This window comes from Dermacentor silvarum, chromosome 1 (assembly GCF_013339745.2).
Source record: "Dermacentor silvarum isolate Dsil-2018 chromosome 1, BIME_Dsil_1.4, whole genome shotgun sequence".
NCBI classification, from domain to species: Eukaryota; Metazoa; Arthropoda; class Arachnida; order Ixodida; family Ixodidae; genus Dermacentor; species Dermacentor silvarum.
Window position 1 is genome coordinate 193,565,761 of NC_051154.1, and position 20,008 is coordinate 193,585,768.

The window sequence follows — 20,008 nt, forward strand, 5'->3', positions numbered from 1 at the left end:
CGCGGCGTCTGTATAGAAGGTGTCGAGGTCGTTGCCGTATGCTCGGTGCAGTGCCATTGCACGTGCAGCGCGCCTGCCTTTATAGTGTTCGGGGTGCATATTCCGAGGTATGGGGGCCACTGTAATGTTTTCTTTGATGTTTGGGGCGATTGACAGGGGCTCTCGTGGGGCAAACTCTGATGTTGGGTAACGTAATTGTCTGAGTACGTGCCTTCCTGTCGATGTACGTTTCAGTCGTTCGATCTGACCGACTTTCTGGGCTTCGATTAATTCCGCCATGGTGTTATGCAAACCAAGCTGTAATATTCTGGCTGTTGAGGTGTAGATAGGAATGCCTGTTGCCGTTTTCCCCGCTGTTCGTATGAGTGTGTCTAGCTGGTTTGTTTGGTTTTGGGTGAGTTGGTGGTAAGGTGCGTGATAGGTAATGCAGCTTACGATTAAAGCGTGTATGATGCAGATGACGTCGGATTCCTTTAGGCCGTGGCGGCGGTTCGTGACCCGCCGGATCATGTGCACTACCAGATTAATCTGTTTCTTCAGTAGCGTCAGGGTATATGTCGCTTTCGCATTGGCTTGAACGTGGAGTCCTAGTAAGCGTAATTTGTTAACCTTATTTACAGGTTCACCCTCGGTAGTCACCGTGATGTCAGGCAGTAGGTGATATTTCCTTTGGAGTTTTTTTTTTTTTACTATAAGCAGTTCTGACTTTTGAGCTGCGCACGTAAGTCCCCCTGCTCGTGCATATTTTTGGGTGACATCGGCTGCTGCTTGTAGTGCGTCCTGTATTTCACCATCTGAGCCACTGGTGGCCCAGATGGTGATATCATCAGCATAAAGCGCATGGCTAATTCCCGGTATGGCATCTAGTAGTGCAGGTAGTCTGCTCATAGCTATGTTAAATAGCATGGGGGAAAGCACTGACCCTTGTGGCGTGCCTTTTCCCGCAAGAGGGATGGAGTCCGAACCTATATTTCCTATACCTATAGTCGCAGTGCGATCTTTAAGAAACTCCCGGACGTAATTGTATAGTCGTCGGCCACACTTTGTTGCCGCTAGATTGGTGAGTATGAGGTCGTGAGCTACGTTATCAAACGCGCCTTTCAGGTCTAACGCAAGGATGGCTTTGCTTTGTTGAGTGCTGATATGGTCAATTAGCTCTTCCTTAATTTGCAGTAGTACGTCTTGAGTGGATAGCCCCGGTCGAAAACCGAACATTGTGTGCGGCAATAAGGCTTGCTCTTCTAGGTACGGCTGAAGCCTTGCCAGGACGACGTTTTCAAATAACTTTCCTATGCATGATGTGAGCGAGATAGGTCTCAGTTGGTTTAGAGAGGGCTGCTTGCCTGGTTTTGGCATTATTGTAATATCGATCTGTTGTCGAGGTTTTTTAAAAGCCGGTACTGTATTCCGTCTGCTCCGGGGGCGGTGTTGCGTACTATTCGATGCAATGCCGCTCTAACTTCATGTGGTGTGATGTCTTTGTCTAATTCCGAAGGCTCCGCATGCGGATAATCTATGTAAGTTGGTTTGGGGCCTGTACCTATGTAAGCGTCTTTTAGCTGCTTAGTAGTGTTCACTGTTTTCTTGAGCAACTCAAGATATTTTGAATATGATGTTCAGTCAATAATTAACAAAACTTAATTAACCATGTTTTAAAGTAACGGTTTAGAGGTTAAACCTTAAATGGGAAAGTTGTAGAGCCTATTACGAAATATCCGAATGATTTCTTGTCGTGAAAATAGCTGCCGTTGTTTTAAATATTAGGGGCTCCAATGAAATCGCGCGAGATTTAAAAATTTACCTCGTGTCTATAGGCGCTCGCGCGCTGCGACATTAGTGCCATCGAACAAATCTAGTCTTCATTGGATCCAGCATGCAGACTAGATTTACTTAAAGGCTTCTATGCCATATTACGGAAACGAAAATAAGGGATAAATTGCAATGGCGAACAGCTGCGACTATTTATTCGTTCAGATGAGTTGCAATTACATCTTCTTGAACAGCGCCTCATTGCCTTCGTATTTCCTTTATTCTTCTATCATTATCTGTCTTCTAATGTGCTTCTCTGCAACTGAAAGTATTAGGCCTGACAATTATTCCCACTTAAGGTCGTTGACACGTTTCCTGACGCATGAAATTGTAGGTTAATGAAGCCGCGACTCCAGCTCTCTCAGGATATGCAAAATTTGTGTATTGTCGAAAAGTGTTGACAGCACCAGTAGCGGTGCTCAGTTTTTGATACGCCATAGACTTGGCCATGGCACAAACGTGGCCGCAAGCGATCATTGGTAAAATGAGCTGCAGTAGTAGAGTATTTGCAGCTTCACCTAACTTTCAGGGCGGGCGTTAAATCGTCTGCGGCTATGGCTATTCAGTGTGGAGCGTCAGTGGCTACAAAGTTCCGCGCTTTTGGAGGAAAGGGGCTCATAACAACTGAATTATTCTCGTGGGCGACTTTAATTTACTTGACCATGGGACTGGAACACCATGCATGCACCACATTTCGTACCCTTCAAGTGCGCTCATTGATTTGACATTGCACCTCGGTTTTCATCAAATAGAATCTAACCCTACTCGCACACAAGAAACAGCACATTACATCCTTGACTTAATAATACTTATTACGGACCACTTCCCGCTGGATATTCAATACACTCGGAAATCGCAGAAGGCACCTCAGATCACAATTAACATACCTAGGTGCCAACTCGGGTATTTTGGTTGCACAGGGTGAACTCGGGTGCATTGCAACAGCCAAAAACGACTGAGTTTACTGTCGGTAATTTCCGAAAAGCAAATTATCTCCTTACATACTTCGTATCGATGCGCCCATTTGGCACATCATTGATATATATATATATATATATATATATATATATATATATATATACATACATACCAACGAGCGTTGCGTTCACATCAGCGATCTCTGGCTTCAGTTGAAGTTTATAGTTTCGCGCTGCATACGTCATTACATTCCGATGAGGAGTACAAAGTCACGAAACAACAACCTCTGGATGACACGCAAAATAATTGATGCGAAGCGTGGAATGAAACGGTAGTGGCGTAACGTACGTAAGAACGAGAGGCGAAAATACCCATAAAAATTCGCAACTGCTTTGCGCTGCTGCCGAACTGAAACATGTGAAGCAAAAGCATTCCAACGAAGCATTGCCCGACCTCAACAACAACGCTAATCGATTTTTGGGGCTGTTTTCGCGCACGCTAAGCAGCGTCCACGTGAAGAAAAAAAACAGCAGTCACTTACAAGTTTAGCCAATACTTTCACGAAGTATCTATTGAAGGTAATGGTTCCAATGTTGTCGTCGACTTCCTTTTCGAGTACCCATCCAATAGCAATATTTCATGTTACTTGCGCTCGACGCGAAGAAAGCAAGCGGTCCCGACAACAATCCCGAATAAGTTCTTGAAGAGATATGCTGAATGGAGTAGTAATATTCCCTATATCTCTGAGTTTGTTACTGAGCTACTCGCGGTATTCGTTACTGCTATTACTAATACTAGTCACTGCATCTGTTATGTTATACAATGCCGTCATTTTCTGTGTATACTTTATCCCGTTGTTCGACTTTTCGCCCGCCTGATATAATCACGATTGGAATTGTAAATAAATGTAAATAAATGTAAATAAATATGTAAATAAATAACTATCCTGAGCAGTATTTTAATTATATGATGTAATAGGAGAGATTGGTGCCTCTGGTGGCACCGGTTACACTTCTCGTCGCTTGGCAAAGAAAAATGTGATCACAAAATGTGTCGCAGAAATACTGAGTACCTTATGTGCCGCAAATCACTTCAGGCATCAGACTTGCCTGAAGACGGGAAGATAGATAAAGTTGTGTCAATTCATAAGCCAGAGGATACTAATGAATAATTTAACTAGGAGCCACATTTACTCACCGATCACAATTTGTCGTCGTATAAAACATACCATCTGCTCCTGTTCGCGTTATTCGAAGGGTTCCACAGGGCTCATTGCTAGGACCGCTGTTATTTTTCATTTTTATCTATGACATTACAAATAACGTTGACAGTAATATTAAACTGTTTTGCCAATTACTGGATATTATTTAAAGAGAAATGAGTACTTACGGCAATCACGTTGTCTTCAATAGCATACTATAGCAAAAATAACGGAACGGTGCAAGTGGCAAACTTCCTTTAATACTTCACATGACGTTTGCTTGACACTAACAGCAATAAAAGTACACTTCATATCACTTCATATTTTTCTTAAACCCCTAGAGGCAGCCCCGTTAACTAGAGTTTAACAGTGCAAATCTATTTGTTTAATGACATCATCTGACCTTAACAGGGGGACCACACATTACTCATGTTACTTGTTCTTTTTTAAGAAGTGTCCTTCTGTTGGCACCCACTAAAATCAAGCTACACTACATCTGTGAGACCGGTCCTTCAGTGTGTTAATGTCATATGGTTCACTTATATTAAGGTTACGATAAAAAGATACTGGAAACGCCAAGAGAAATGCGATTATATTTATTCACAAAAAATACAAGCCCTGTATCACGCATAATAATTGATGTGAAGCGTAGAACAGAACCTACTAATCTCTTAACACAGTCAGAGCTAGTAGCATTGGTGCTTCGAGCAAACCTAGCTCACCGGAAATTCCAGCGCCAAATACTGTACTACAGAGTCAAAATAGATGCCTCAGCATGCGTTTATTTTTCAAGATGCCGCATAGCTCTCCATAGACACCCGTATTGACCATACGAACTTTTATTTCTTTTTCTTTCAACAGTGATATTGATACGGGATATCGATACGAGATAAATGAAAATGTATTTGCTACTTACAAGCTAGCACAGGCACAGCTAGCCTAGTATACCGGGTAGTGTAGCCTAGCCTGCGTTGCGTCGTCTTCTCCGTCCCATCGATGAACGTCCTCTTTGTCGGTCGTTCAGCCCGTAGCACCGTGAGAATATCTTTTAATTTTCTTCATTTGCTTGTGTTGTTCGTGAGTGGGACGATCTCGTTGCATCAATAACTAATGCAATATCGCAGCCTCACTTCATTACATTAGTGGAATATGTAATATAGATAATATTTTTTTCATTCATGTTCATTCTGATTTGCTCTTGTGTTTATTATAGCTAAATTTATTCTTTTGTTATATACTTATTCGCAACATTTTTAACCTTTTTTCACTAAAATGTATTTAAGAATTGCCAATGCCTTCTTTGGCACGTGTATGATCGTCTTGTGTACGCAGTGATTCTTTCTATGATTTGAGGTAATCCGAGCATCAAGCGTACTGAATATGCTGATACTCGATATTTTTCATTGACGCAGTCAGTGTGTGGATACGTTTATTTTTATACATGTGTACATTGAACGTACTGTAGAAATTTTTTCAAGTAAAACAATCATATGTCCGCCTACCATTGTCTCGAAATGAAACTGATAGTATTGGAAATAAATAAATAAATAAATAAATAAATAAATAAATAAATAAATAAATAAATAAATAAATAAATAAATAAATAAATAAATAAATAAATAAACATGTCGACGGCTGGTCGCCGGGCCAGAATATTCATATGGAAACTATGCAAAAATCGTCAAGAATTCCGTGATGTCAGATGTCCAAATGGTTAATTTTAATCCCGTGTGTCCTCCAGTACAAGAAAATCCTTGATGATGGAGGCTAAGGGGTCAACACACACACACACACACACACACACACACACACACACACACACACACACACACACACACACACACACACACACACACACACACACACACACACACACACACACACACACACACACACACACACACACACACACACACACACACACACACACACACACACACACACACACACACACACACACACACACACACACACACACACACACACACACACACACACACACACACACACACACACACACACACACACACACACACACACACACACACACACACACACACACACACACACACACACACATATATATATATATATATATATATATATATATATATATATATATATATATATATATATGGGGACCCAGGATGGGTCCCCATATGTTAGCATCGGCAGAATGCAATGATTGTCCACTTTCTTTTCAACAACAGTGGTAAGCTCACAGTCAGGATTTGGCGATGCCTGCCGTATGCACTCCAACCCAATTTTCCTACTCTTCTTCAGGAAGCGTAGCAACAGGAAGTGGACCTGGAAAAGCCCTAAGGGGAAAAAAATGAAATAGATTTCATACTCTCGGCCTATCCCAGCATAATCCAGGATGTAGAAGTGTTGGGTAAGGTAAAGTGCAGTGACCATAGGTTAGTGAGGTCTAGGATTTTTCTCAATTTGACGAGAGAAAGAGTAAAATTAGCCAAAAAAAATAGGCCAACCTAGACAAAGTAAGGGTAAAAACAGACCAATTCAGGCTGGTTCTCGCAAGCAAATATGCAGCTTTAGAACAGAAAGATGATGATAACATAGAGGCAATGAATTAAACCGTAACTCGGCTTATCTCATAAGCAGCAATTGAAGTGGGAGGTAAGGCACCAAAGCAACCAGTAGGTAAGCTCTACCAAGTAACAAAGGACCTGATAAAGAAACGACAAAGCATGAAACTGTCCAACTCAAGAGATCAGACAGAATTCGCTGAACTGTCAAAGCAATTCGAAATTAAAATGTCTGAGACAATGAGGAAGCAGTAAAAAATGGGCGTAGCATGAAATGAGTGAGAAAAAAAGCTTGGCATAGGACAGAGCAAGGTGTATGTAATGAAGTATAAGCAGGGTAATATCATCAGCAATTTCTATGACATAATAAAAATAGCGGGAGATATACTGACCTGCACATGCAGTACCCAGAGCAGCTAAGCTACTTTCATTTGAAGTAGTGATGAACAGGATACAGAGGCTCCTTCTATAACTAGCGATGAAGTTAGAGGGCCCTGCAAGACATGACCCCGTGAAAAGCTAGTGGAGAAGATGGAATAACAGTCGGATTAATAAAAGATGGTGGAAATATCATTTGAAAAACTTGCGGCCCTTTAAAAGCAATGCCTAATGACTTCAAGTGTACCAGAGAACTAGAAGAATGCCAACATTATACTAACCCATAAGAAGGGAGACATTAGAGAATTGAAAAATTATGGGCCTATTAGTTTGCTTTTAGTACTGTATAAAATATTCACCAAGATAATTTTCAATATAATCAGGGCAACACTTGACTTCAATTAACCAAGAGAACAGGCTGGCTTCAGGCAGGGATATTCTACAATAGATCACATTCATGTCATCGATCAGGTAATCGGGAAATCTGCGGAGTACAATAAACCTCTTTACATGGCTTTCGTAGATTATGAAAAGGCATTTCATTCAGTAGAGATACCAGCAGTCATAGAAGCATTGCGTAATCAAGGAGTTCAGGAGGCATACGTGAATGTCTTGGGAAATATCTACAAAGATTTCATAGCTACATTGGTTCTCCAACGTAATAATCAGTCCCAATTCCGCAGAACTACACGAGATTGTCAGTGTCAAGTCTCCTGGTTACATACACTGTAATTTTTTTTGATAACAGAAGGCTTGGGCAAGCTCATGATTCCTTACAGGTCAGAATCATGTTCGGTGTTCTTGTCTTCCACAAACGAGAAGCAAAGGAACGATAAGAAATAGAAAACACGCTGTAATTCAGCTGTTGCATAACAGTTTTTCGGTTACTGCCTTGTGAGGCCAAAGCAGGCGTGCAGGGGCTCTTTTACTGCTCCGATTTAATTGCAACTCTGGTGTGTTCGTGTTCCACAATATAGTAGATGCCTTAATAATCGTTTGTTCCTGCTACGCAGAGGTCCAAAAAGGCGTCCTGAACAACAAATATTGGCAACCCACCCTTTGACGGCCGCCACTATGCGTTTTCCTCATAAAATGCCACTTCGACAGTGCAACCTTTTTCCATTAGTGTTGCACTGTGCGACATGTGTCCGCATCACTGCATGCCGACGCGCTTTTGTAATCTCGACAGGAAAGTGAAGCAGGACCTTATTTTGTAAATATATTTCCTCCTTGTCACCATGGAACACATTGAAGCACTTCTACATGGCGGTGGCCGACGTTGCTTTTTCACTGACAAATGTCTGAGGTGCCCTCCAGTGCTTTTAGTCGTGCCCAAGGCTGGGGTACCACTTTATATGTGAAAGCAAGCCAAAACCAAAGTGATTTTGCACGCGATGTATAGTGATTCTGGTTGACAGGAAATTCTAAATGACTGTTCGCGTCTGTTCTTGGGCTACAGCGCGTGAGTACGCGCTGTAGGTACGTGGATACGGCAGTGGGCAAAGTGGAACTTGCGTTCCATACAGCTGCCAAGGCGCCTCTGTCTCATTATGTCATTACCTTACTACCTGTGCACAAACCCAGTAGTTAGTTTGCGTATAAGTAGCTCTATTAGGCTTCCTGCATTCTCCCGCATGGTTGTCGCTAAGTGTCGCGCTGTTTACCTTTGCAGTTGTCGCGGCCACCTCGGTGCCTCCGCCCCTCGGCACTTTTCAAGCGTTGCAAGCGCCAGAGAGCGCCGACGGGGCCAACTCGGTGCCGAGCGAAGTTGCCGACACGATAGGCAAGACCGAGCGGTTACCGGACACCAGCGCCGAGATCGAGTTGGGTAGTGCGACCAATTCTAGCGACCACAGCCGTGTACCGGAGAACGAGCGTCGGAGCGGTGGGTCGAAGAACGTGGCGGTGGAATCTGCAGCGCCCTCTCGACAGCCAGACGTTGGCCAGGATGACGCCTCTATTCTCGACGACGACTCGACACCGACCTCAGCGGGCCCAACTTCCTCGGAGGAGTCCAGAATGGAGGCGCTCAGGGCGTTGGAATCGGTGACGATACGGCCGGAAGACGGCGTCGTCGATGCCAAGGACCAACAACCGAACTTCCCTAAGGAGAACTCGGGCACCTTGGTGGCGCGCGGACCCGAGCCTGACAGGAGTGAGTATTACGCAAACTGCCTTGTGGACACTTTCCTGTCACATTGTATAGGAGACGCTCTGTCAGCGTATGTGAAACAGGCGATCTCTTTCATTTTTCGTCGCTGCAAGAAAGTAAGACACCCGAAATGCTACATGATTTATCAAGAAATTGTCGCCAAGGAAAACAACCTACGCAGCTTTAAATGAAGGTAAACTATTTAGTGAAATCTGGAGAGCATAGGAGCCACATGCTACTGGACAGATGCCCATGATTTATTGTGTAGAAAAAAAAAATGTCACGAGAAGCAAGTCCAAGAAAAAAAAGCACATAGCGCATGTATGTTACCTAAAAGCACAGCGCATTTGCTTTTGTCCTCGTTTCTTGTGTGTGCGCTGCAGTTTCGTCATGAGGAAGCACATACATGCACGAAAAGTATGCACGTAGGAACTTCGAGGAAGTTGACAGCGTCTGCTGAAGTCCTGTGTCCAGCAGGAAAGAGAAAAGCGTTTTTGTAGGACGCGACGCACCTAGAAACACGCTCTTTCAAAAGTCCCTGAAAATCCCCGCATCTCACGACCGATGAAGGTTCAAAGCGCACTTTAAGATACCATAGGTTGCGAAGTGTTAGGAAGTTTCGAAGTCACGTGACTTGCAAAATTGAAGCCATTTTTGTCGCGTACACTCTTCTTTTTTTGTTTCGGTTCTTTTTTACTGTGTTGGCCTCTCAATTTCGGTTTGAGATAGCCGGATCATGGCAGTTTTCTCCTCGGCATTTAGTTGTTACGCAGGAACAGCGATTTAGTTGATGCCTTCTTATGCGCTCAATAACTTCGTGCGCAGGCCGGCGTCCGGAGTACGACTTCGACAACCCGACGAGCGGCGGCACCAACGTCTACATCGTGGCCATCGTGGGTGTGGTGCCCGCTGCCGGAGCGGTCATCTGGTGCGTCCGAAAGATGATCAACAAAAACAAGGAGGTCGGTATATACCACCCACCGCGCAGGACGATTCCAATGGTAACATAGATTTGCATCAGCGCCACGCCGACGCAAAGGTACACAGGCGCAATGCATGCGAAATAACTCTCTCGAGGCCCTCATAAATTTGTTATGCTTTCAAGTAGGCAGGCCGGGACTTCTAAATGAAGTAGCGGAAAGAGACCTTGCGCTTTCTCTAGTATCTCGTTCGTTGACAGTACACCCTCAAAGCATTCAAATTGAGCGTGGTTGCACCCGACAGATACCTGTGAATTTACCTCCTGCGCAAAAAAATAATTTCAAGGGCTGGTCTAGGCAGCCACCTTGTTCAGCATATTGACAATGATTATGCAAATCTACTGTACCGGTGAACACCTACTGAGGAAAAAAAGAAAGAAAGAAAACTTGCTTCGTGCGTTATCCCAACGCAAACGCAATGACGCCGCTATGAGCGTTTACCTGCAGCGCACGTTTGCGTTAGGAGAAGCCCGGCAGGTCAGTCTCGGTTCATGGCTGCTCCGTTACACGCGCGCAACTCCGGGTATCTGGTGGCCGAAAGAAAAGAAAACGAAAATGGAAGGAGCGCGACTTACTTCGACGTAAACACTTTCAACGACGCATCGCTACATCGAGTTGCGCCGGCTTCTCCAATTCACATCGTCCGCATTCCGATTTTCTATGCTGTTTACTCGCAGTGTCGTTTACCTGTCCACGCAATCAACGGCAAAGGGAAGTTAGCTTCTCGAGACTGAGTCAGGAGAGCAGTGCGATCAGGCGAACTAACTCGAGCATGCACCGCACACTTGCGTTTGGGATACCTCTGCTGGTGTCTCTAACAACAGAAGCCCCACACACATGTAGAAAAAAATAAGAGAACTTTGTGCGCAGTCGTCGTTGTTGGCTTTTACTGAATTTCGTGAATTTTAATGGATATTGTTTTGAAAGTGGGCGAGTAATTTTCGAACTACCTTCACAGTGACGGGCCTCCAATATCCACCCGATTGTGGTTCTCATACGAAGAAAGAAAAAGGAAAAAAAAAAACGCATGCGTAACCATTTATGCACTGTTCACTGTAGCAGTTAACGGGAGCGTCGAATTCTCCTTGACAATACCCGTTTACCTCGTATTTAGCTCGACTACTCAGATACTGTGTATTTGCGTCACTTCCTTACAATGCACCGTTGAGCAGTATACACGTCATCTCATTTGCGGTGCGTTAGGAAACCAGCAGTTTTAAGGCATTCTTTTTTTTCGTATTTTCTTTTTTGTTCAGTTGAAATGATAGGTATTTCATGGGTCGAAGCGCAGCATTTATTTATTTATTTATTTATTTATTTATTTATTTATTTATTTATTTATTTATTTATTTATTTATTTATTTATTTATTTATTTATTTATTTATTTATTTATTTATTTATTTATTTATTTATTTCAGAACAAACAAAACCCGGACGCGCCACCAGCAGACGACGATGACAAGCAGACGGTGGCGCAAGATCCTCCGACCAAGTACAGCTACATCCAGGACGCTTACAACAAGATGTACGCGAAGACCATCAGCGAGTTGATGCCTACGGTCAGTGTGCTCCAGTTGCAAGCAGCTCAAATCTCGTGTTGTGTGTCATTCACATTAGGTGGTACTTCCACTTTTATGGGACATAATACCCCTCACGACGCCTCACTATAGCTACAGGCATTCTATCAGTGTCTTGGGCAATCAATGCACACTGAGAGTGGTGTTTCCGAAACTGATCAACCAAGTATAAGTCCCAGTTCTTACTTTGGTAAACTTCTGAATGTACTCGCGGCACATCAGTTCTAATTTGAGAAAGCATTTTTTTATTTGAGAAAGCTTTTTAAATTTATTTTGCAACAGCGGCGTGAGCGAGCTCCGTAAGACACTAGCGACATTCATGACGTGTATCATCGGAGGTCGCGTACCTCTACAGGCTTTATACAGGGGTACTAGTCGAAGGCTACATAAAGCGCAGTCTCGTAGCCAGTTCCTAGTGAATAATGCCTAAATATAAGAAAACATATTCTATTGGTGACATAAATGCGATCTTATGCTGATGATGATAAATATTCTTTGTATGGCACTGCGACATGCCGCAAGCATTGTGGACGTGCGCGCAGGCCCTTACCAATTGCTTGCCAAAGCGGGCTTCACCACAATCTGAAGCATAGTGGGGGGAAGCCAGCTTCCGTAATATTCGTGAGCATCCGACCGACAACGTTACTACTGGCGACTGTAAGCGTGGCTATGAATAATTAAACGAGCAAATAAAGACCTGCCAGCTGAAATCGAACTTGGGGGCTCTCGATTCTGGGACCGGCCAGTATATCGGGAAGCTGCACTCGATAAGCAAGTCTAATTCCTCACGACGCGGAATGCGTTGCCGACGCCCCAGCCTGGTGATGATAAAGGCGTCTGGTATTCTAGTATGGGTATAGTAGTCTAGTATGGGTATAACGTCGAGCGCAAGTAATCAAAAAAAAAAGAAAACATTGACCAATATGTTTTGCGGTCTAGTGGTCCGAATTTCGGAAAATTTGTGGTAAGTTTTACACACGAATAACACAAGCAGTTGTCTCCCTTTGGACAGAAACGTTCTATTTGAACAAGCAAAATCACTCACAAGAACATGTAATGACAAAAAGAGCTGCTCGCAAATCATGTGACGAAGTCATCTCTACAAGTCCTCGTTCTCAGGTATTATTATAGCATGTAAAAGAAACCGCATTACCAAAAACAACAAACAGAAACGGGTTGCGATCGCTTGTTTACTTTGTTGTCTGCACTTTTTAACAAAGGAAGTACAAAAACACTACATACGGGCATACTTCGCAGTAGGTGTGATGCTTTCCCTTATCTTACAAGACCTTGATAACACAGATTATATTAAGCATTGGAACCATTTCTGTGTCCATATTAGACCTGTCGGGTCTTTCTTCCTCGTCTGTTGTCGTCCTGTTTCATTCGTTCCCAATGCACACTCTTGCAACAAAATTAATGAAATATCAACTAGACGAGTCAGCCACCCTTCCCTGAACGTAACGTATACAGCTGGGGAAACAACCTGTCAACGTCACGGCTACTGTTCACAATGCACAGCGGCGTCAGCGCTGCGTCAGTTCGCTTCTTCGTGCATTACCGCCGTTAACGTGCATGCAACGTACGGGAAATTCGACGCAATGTCCCAGTGTCCTCGTCTTGTAAACGCGGATACTAAAAAAAGCAACCAACTTACGTTCACTCAACTCCGGCAGGCGCTGAATATATTACTTTTTTATATATGTGCCGGTTTTCGCTTGAGTGTTAGGCGAAAACGAGGCATATGCCACCATTCAAATAAGAATTATATTAATAAAGAAGAAAAGAAAGGACAACACGCCAGGGAGGTTGTCATTTCTTTTGTCATTTTTCCTGTTTCCCCTAAAGCGCTGGAAGGAGGAGGAGGAAAGAGAAAAAGCAGAAGACAGGGAGGTTAACCAGAATAACGTCCGGTTGGCTAGCCTACACTGGGGGAATGGGAAAGGGTAACACAAAAGTGACAGGGAAATGCCTCAAATGTCCAACTAGCCCGGCTCTCTGCCATAAGTTTTGATTCCTTCTATCTCAGGTACTACTGAACCCTTTACAAAAATTCTTGCGGTAGCACGTTTCCTGCCAGACGGTTTACACCTTCTTGTGTATGATCAGAATTTGCTACGGGGCTTCGTGAGAGGACACTAAAAGCCAAGGTCGAACTGAGTATGAGTTTTCATGAGATGTAATGCAGATTTTGTGGTGACTGTGTATGAATAACGTAATACAGCGGGTTGAACGTGAACTAGCACCATAATCGCCGATGGACTAAACTAAAGCGCTCTTACTTCAACCCATGTGACCCAGCAGAGTTCGGAGCCGCCGAATCCTCGTGCCAGCGCTCCGGTGGCCTCGAGTCCGGACGAAGTGCCGCGGAACGACGTGCGGCTGGAGCGAGTGTTGGGCGAGGGCAACTTCGGCCGCGTCTGGAAGGCCACGGCGTACGGGCTCAGCGGCTTCAAGAGGTCCACGCCAGTCGCCGTCAAGACTCTCAAAGGTGGGTAAAGTTTCCGTACTAACTACGCACCGGCCTTTTTTTTTTTCCCTGGCACTTCGTCAAGGCCGCTCTCCTATAGCCACTTTCCAGTTCCTTTTCCCCCCGATGTAACGTATAGTACTGAGAGATAACTTGCCGACAGAAAAAAAAAAATGCCGCAGACGTGTTGCATAGTAATGTAAGCCGAATAGCTATCGCCTCTCTCTTGCTGCGTATTCGCGACCGAGCGCGGGAGTTTGTGGTACGTGCGGACAGTTTCTTCAATCGCAGACCTGAATTCGAGTTCTCAGATTTCATACGCGTTAAAGTACGGAAAGGTAAGCGGCTACAGAGTACCCGCCCGACATGCAGGTTGTGCTTTGCCGTTAGCTACGCAATACCATTTCACCCCCCCCCCCCCCCCCCATATATAGTCCTTCGTGGAGAGAGAGAATAAAACATTTATTGGTGAAAAATTAATAGTCGCTTTGTGGTTGGACCTCCTAGTCCGGAAGACCATTGGCTTTTGCTGCCGTCCGGGCTCGGTTGACCAGGGCTTGTTGCTGTTCTGGGTCCGAGCTGGACAGGGTCGCCTCCTACTCGACTATCGTCGGATTATGCTTGGCCGATATTTTCGGATTCTGTTGGCACGCCCAGACCATGTGGTATAACGTGGCCGTCTGGGGACAGAATTTACATTGCGGATTGTACGTCGTAGGATCTATCTTTGATAACACTTAAGGATTCGGAAAGGACAATGTTTGCAAGCGTCTTCATGTTACCTGCGTTGCCTTATCTAATTTGGGATCAGGCGGGGGTAAAGTGCGCCTTCTCAGCCGGAGGTGTTGCAGGATCTCAGAATATGAAAGGAGAGGCTGGGGATCGTCCTGGTCAGCGATAACTTGTGCTGTGGAGGAATCGGCGGAGTCCCGGTGTAAAAGTTACCGGGTGGAGGCATGAGCAATCTCATTTCCTAGAACTACCGCGTGCCTTGGTACCCACAGCAGCTGTTTCCACTGACCCTCTTGACGATTGGCCGCAGCCTGTTATTGCAGTATTGACTGTGCGAGGTGGCCGACTTGACCTCTTGCGAAGTTACGATACGCCGCCTGGGATTCCGTGAGGACAAAGGTGGCTCTTGGATTACGCATGGCTAAGGCTATACCGGCCTCTTCCATGGCTGTGATGTCTATTCCGGTGGCCGAGATGCAGTCTACCACCTGTCCCCTGTGTACAACGGTTGCCGTGGAGCGGTTGTGCAGGGGTCCGGCGGCGTCTACAAAGAAGGCGCCTGCTTTATCCGAATACTTGTCGTAGGCTTTGGCTCTGGCAGCTCTCCTGTTTTCGTGGTGGACGGGGTGCATATTACGTGGCGACGGGCGAGTGATGATATCCTGCTGCCATTCTGGTAGTAGTGATCGCTTGCTGGCGACCTGCGTGGGTGGGCTCGGTTGACCAGGGCGACCTGCGTGCGTGGAAGAACTGTGTTGCTTGGTACCACAACAGGCAACGGCACCGCCACTGGCTACGCAGAAAAAGGCCATCGCAGAATGCGCCATTCGTTGCGCTCTTAGCAGAAGGTTATAATTACACTGCACTCGCTACGCGACCAAATTATTAGCACACTAAAAAAATAAATTCTGTGGTTTTCCGGGCCATAACCACGATGTAATTATGAGGCACACCGTAGTATAGTGACTTTTTAACACCCTTAGTTGCTTAACATGACCTAAATCCAAGTACACGAGCTTCCTTGCATTGCAGCCCCATCGAAACGCGGCCTCCTAGGCCGATATCGAACCGGCGACCGATCGACTCAGCGCCATATATCTACTAAACTACCGCGACGGTTATTAGCGCAATCTGCTCTGTTCAATTATATAAAAAGCTAGTCCTTACAATACATCAAATTTGATTTACGGCATAATGTTCGCAGTCCTCTTAAGTTACTCATAATTTTGCTTTAATGATTTTAGTTGGCTAAATTAATTAATTGCTGCTGAAAATTTTCATGTAGTTTAGGACATAAATTGCACGTGGAAAAGTTATAGAACACCCAGATAATGTTTTATAGATTTCTTTTATTTCATGTTGGTTCATGTTGGTAACGTGGGCGTGCATGCGTGCGTACATGTGTGTGTGTGTGTGTGTGTGTGTGTGTGTGTGTGTGTGTGTGTGTGTGTGTGTGTGTGTGTGTGTGTGTGTGTGTGTGTGTGTGTGTGTGTGTGTGTGTGTGTGTGTGTGTGTGTGTGTGTGTGTGTGTGTGTGTGTGTGTGTGTGTGTGTGTGTGTGTGTGTGTGTGTGTGTGTGTGTGTGTGTGTGTGTGTGTGTGTGTGTGTGTGTGTGTGTGTGTGTGTGTGTGTGTGTGTGTGTGTGTGTTTCCGCGCGCCCGGGGACTTTAAGCCCTGCATAAAGACAGACAAACATTACTCGACATACTGCAAGCAGGCTTTTACATGCGTCGAGAACACCGCCATTGAGCTGGTAGAGGAAGAAAAGAGCAAGCTGGATCTCGTATTTTCATGGAGAGTTGCGGAGGGCACCACATACGCAGCTCTGTCTGCTCTGTGTGTATAAAATTTTGCGACCGAGCTCAAAAATGCTTTCCTTTCGGAGGAACTGTTTGTCCGAGGCCGGGCCTCCTTAGCTAATTGTATGCTCGCAATCGCTAGTGGGCCGCGAGTGTTCTGACAGAGCCACCCTAGTGTGCGGACTGCTTCGTGAAAGCGGAGCCTGCCGAATCCGTGGCTGTCGCCCACCTTTCGTGTCGCCCCCTCACGCGCGTGCGCTCTCCCGCAGAGTACGCGACCAACGAGGAGAAGAGAGACCTGGTGCGCGAGATGGGGCTCATGAGGAAACTGGGCAAGCACCCGCACGTCGTGCGCTTCCTGGGATGCTGCACCCTTGACGGTGAGAAAACAGAACCGGCTGCTCCGCCGGGACAACCCTATAGGGTACACCTGGTGGACCGGCGGCCATTCTTTTTTTCCCCCCATTCTTGTACGTAGTCACCCACTATTTTAGGAGAAGCACCTCAGTATAAATGATTAGGCGCTCATAGAAGCCGAAATTTGGAATGTAGTGCTGCAGGCTAACCTTTAATTGTTAACCTTGAAATACCCAAACATAGTTCCACATGAAGGAAAATTAGAACAGGTTCACCTTCATTTCCGGCTATTGCCAGAACTTCTGAGAAAAAAAAATACGAAATGTTATTTCAGTTAAAGCTTAATAATCATAGCAATTAATTAGTTAGTTATTGGTTTGCTGAACTATCCACAAATGAAAACTCTCTCCGGCGTATCAAAAACGCTGCTATCGGCTATGCGTTAGGGTTCCCGTACTCAAATTATAATTTTGCGGTACCAAACTCAGCTATAGATTGATACGTTGAGCATTACAGGGTTAAAAAGATAGGTGCCTTCAGCGTCATGTCGGCCACTTATTTCATGAGAGCTGGAATAACAAATGTCAAGGTTATTGTCGGATTGAGTGCTAGCGAGGCGTTAACCCTGAAGAGAGAGATAGAGAGGTATAAATGTTTGTGAGAAATAAATAAAAGGCAACCTGAAGAATGGTCGACCCTGCACGTTTAAGCGGCGTATATTATATACCGTTTGTGGGGCCAGAATAATGTAGAGGTTCCATTCCTATCATTTTTGGAGTTCCTTCCTTAGCCCGAGCGACCTGCCACCTGTGTTATTACCAGAATCGACTGGCCCCGGAACAGTATAGAATCAGGAAAAAAGAAAAAAGAAAGAAAAAAAAGTGTTCTCTCACACAGACGAACATCTTGGTTCGTCTTAATTCTTACGACAGCAACATTCGTATACGGTCCGCCGCTGAAGTATTTACGAGTTATCGGCAGTGCATTACATGTTCCCAAAGATACCTAAGAATATTATTTTGTCTCTCTCGTTTGTGCCGGGTGAGCATGCCTCGGACAATGCAGCCCCTTAACTTATGATTATTACGGCCAGACAACGACTGCTGCGTGCTGATGGCTTATTCATCGGAGGAGGACGTCGTTTCGGCGTGCGGAAGTATATAAACTTAAGCGGGGAAAAATGAAAGTTTATTAATGTTTTCGAGCAACTTGGGCATTTTCTGTTGTTCACTAGCTGCAGCAATATATGCGTCATGAAAGGAATGCTAACCATAAACTATTATGCCTCTGATCATCATAGCTGTTCAATTAGAAACTGTCGACCCAGTCGATAAAATTCATTTCCTAAACTAGGGGAAAACCAGAGAAAAAAAACTTTTGGTTTTTGCGCCCTGTCATTGCCGTTAGAAAAAGTTGTTGACCACGAGGACGGACCTTTTTCATTTCTTTCTTTCTTTATTTATTTCCTTTTATGTGCCGATATGCACAGTCCGAAAACAGCATGCTAACAGCTGCACTGCGCGCGAAGTTTTTAGGCTAACCTATGTAGTAATGATGCGGTTATGTTCATTTGCTACCTCCTATGGTCGCACTATAAGGCTACCGGGTTAGAGGCCATGGTGTCCCGAGACACAGTCGCGCAACGGCAGTTGTTCTATGTGCGTTGAATAACTTTTGTTCTATGACGTACTGAGATACACCATCGCATATATTTTTATCCCCGTCGGTGGCCTATGCTCGCCTATGCCCCGATACCGTGTACCGAAACATTTCTTAACTACGTCCGGCTGCAAGCGCAATGGCATCGTTATAACTAAAGAACTTATTTTCGTGGTTATACTTAGCCTCAGCAACTTGCGACTTTAGTTCAACGCGGATTCTTCATTAGTAACAGCAGCATTGTGCGTAAGAATCAGCCTAAAATACTTAGGAGAAGATCTTGGGCTTCCGGTCTCATTAAGAACCTGTAGTACACACATTACAAATCACTACTCTCGTTTTCTGCATTCTGGCGTATGTATGCATTATTGTTGCCTTTTTTCATGCCTACCAAGAAATTTCTTCATTTTTTAATAAATCAAAAGCAAAAAAAAAAAAAAGTCTCAAAGTCATTATATCAGTTCACAGCTTCTTATGTCCGTGCTAAACTTTTTTTTTTTTAATGTTTCCGAGCCATGAATGACAAGTGAGTACTGTACATCTTCGGTGTAACGATGCCGGATGTTTTAAGTGATTTTCGTGACGAAAGCAATTATACAGCTCTCTTCGCTGCTTGGCATATTCTCCTTTCTGTGCGCCGCCTTAACTGTTTCCATTGCACGCGGTGTTTGGCTTATGCCCAAATTAGCGCAAAAGATGCCGCTTTTGGTATTTCAACCGGCCCCATATCATGCACAGAGCCCCCGCTGCTCATCATGGAGCTGGTTTCGCGTGGCAAGCTGCAGTCATTCCTGCGCGAGCATCGTTCCCGGGGCGCGTACTACAATGAGCCCGAGGACGACGGCTGCCTGGGGCCGCGGGACCTGGCACAGTTTGCCCTGCAGGTGGCGCAGGGCATGGACTACATCCACAGGAACGGGGTAAGAGCGCGCGTGCCGCCGGCGATGTATCTCTATCGCTGAGCCCGCGATAGAGAAATGGCAATATTCTACAGCTCTACTTGCAGCGTCTTCAACGTTACTTATAGATTACGAAAAGAGGGACCAATTTGTGAAGCTTTTCGTTCGTGAGTGCTTTTTGCCATTGGTAGTCCACTTCCGCTAATAATAGGTCCAGCATCACGATTGACGAACATTTTCTCTTACGAAAAATTATATCCTGAGAGCTTTTCTTTTTTTTTTTTCTTTCTTTTTTTTGTGAATATGGGCTCGGGGAAGTAGGAGGGCTGAACTGTGATAGATATGCAGTGAAAAATTCTATAGAAAGTTCATGAACGTTTTGCTTTCAATTCTGCCTATCAGCATATTGAACACATAAATTACCGATAATTTTTTTTTTTTAATTTTCAGGGAGCCCGTTGATGGTTCCACATAATCTGCAGGAAAAAAAAAGCTATATGGCAAAACACGAGCGTCGCGCTTTTCGCAGAA

General features: G+C 44.7%; 1 protein-coding gene across 2 annotated transcripts in view; it reads left to right on the forward strand.

Annotated features, from left to right (window-relative positions):
- LOC119436586 (tyrosine kinase receptor Cad96Ca) overlaps positions 1-20,008 on the forward strand; it is a 63,046-nt gene that overhangs the window by 31,461 nt on the left and 11,577 nt on the right. The window contains exons 2-7 of one of the 2 annotated variants that reach the window (XM_037703474.2): positions 8,525-9,007; positions 9,830-9,966; positions 11,404-11,544; positions 13,864-14,053; positions 16,832-16,942; positions 19,317-19,498. In XM_037703474.2, the coding sequence (XP_037559402.1) occupies positions 8,525-9,007; positions 9,830-9,966; positions 11,404-11,544; positions 13,864-14,053; positions 16,832-16,942; positions 19,317-19,498 (1,244 nt within the window). The remainder of the gene's footprint in view (positions 1-8,524; positions 9,008-9,829; positions 9,967-11,403; positions 11,545-13,863; positions 14,054-16,831; positions 16,943-19,316; positions 19,499-20,008) is intronic. The other variant, XM_037703475.2, reaches the window with a different exon arrangement.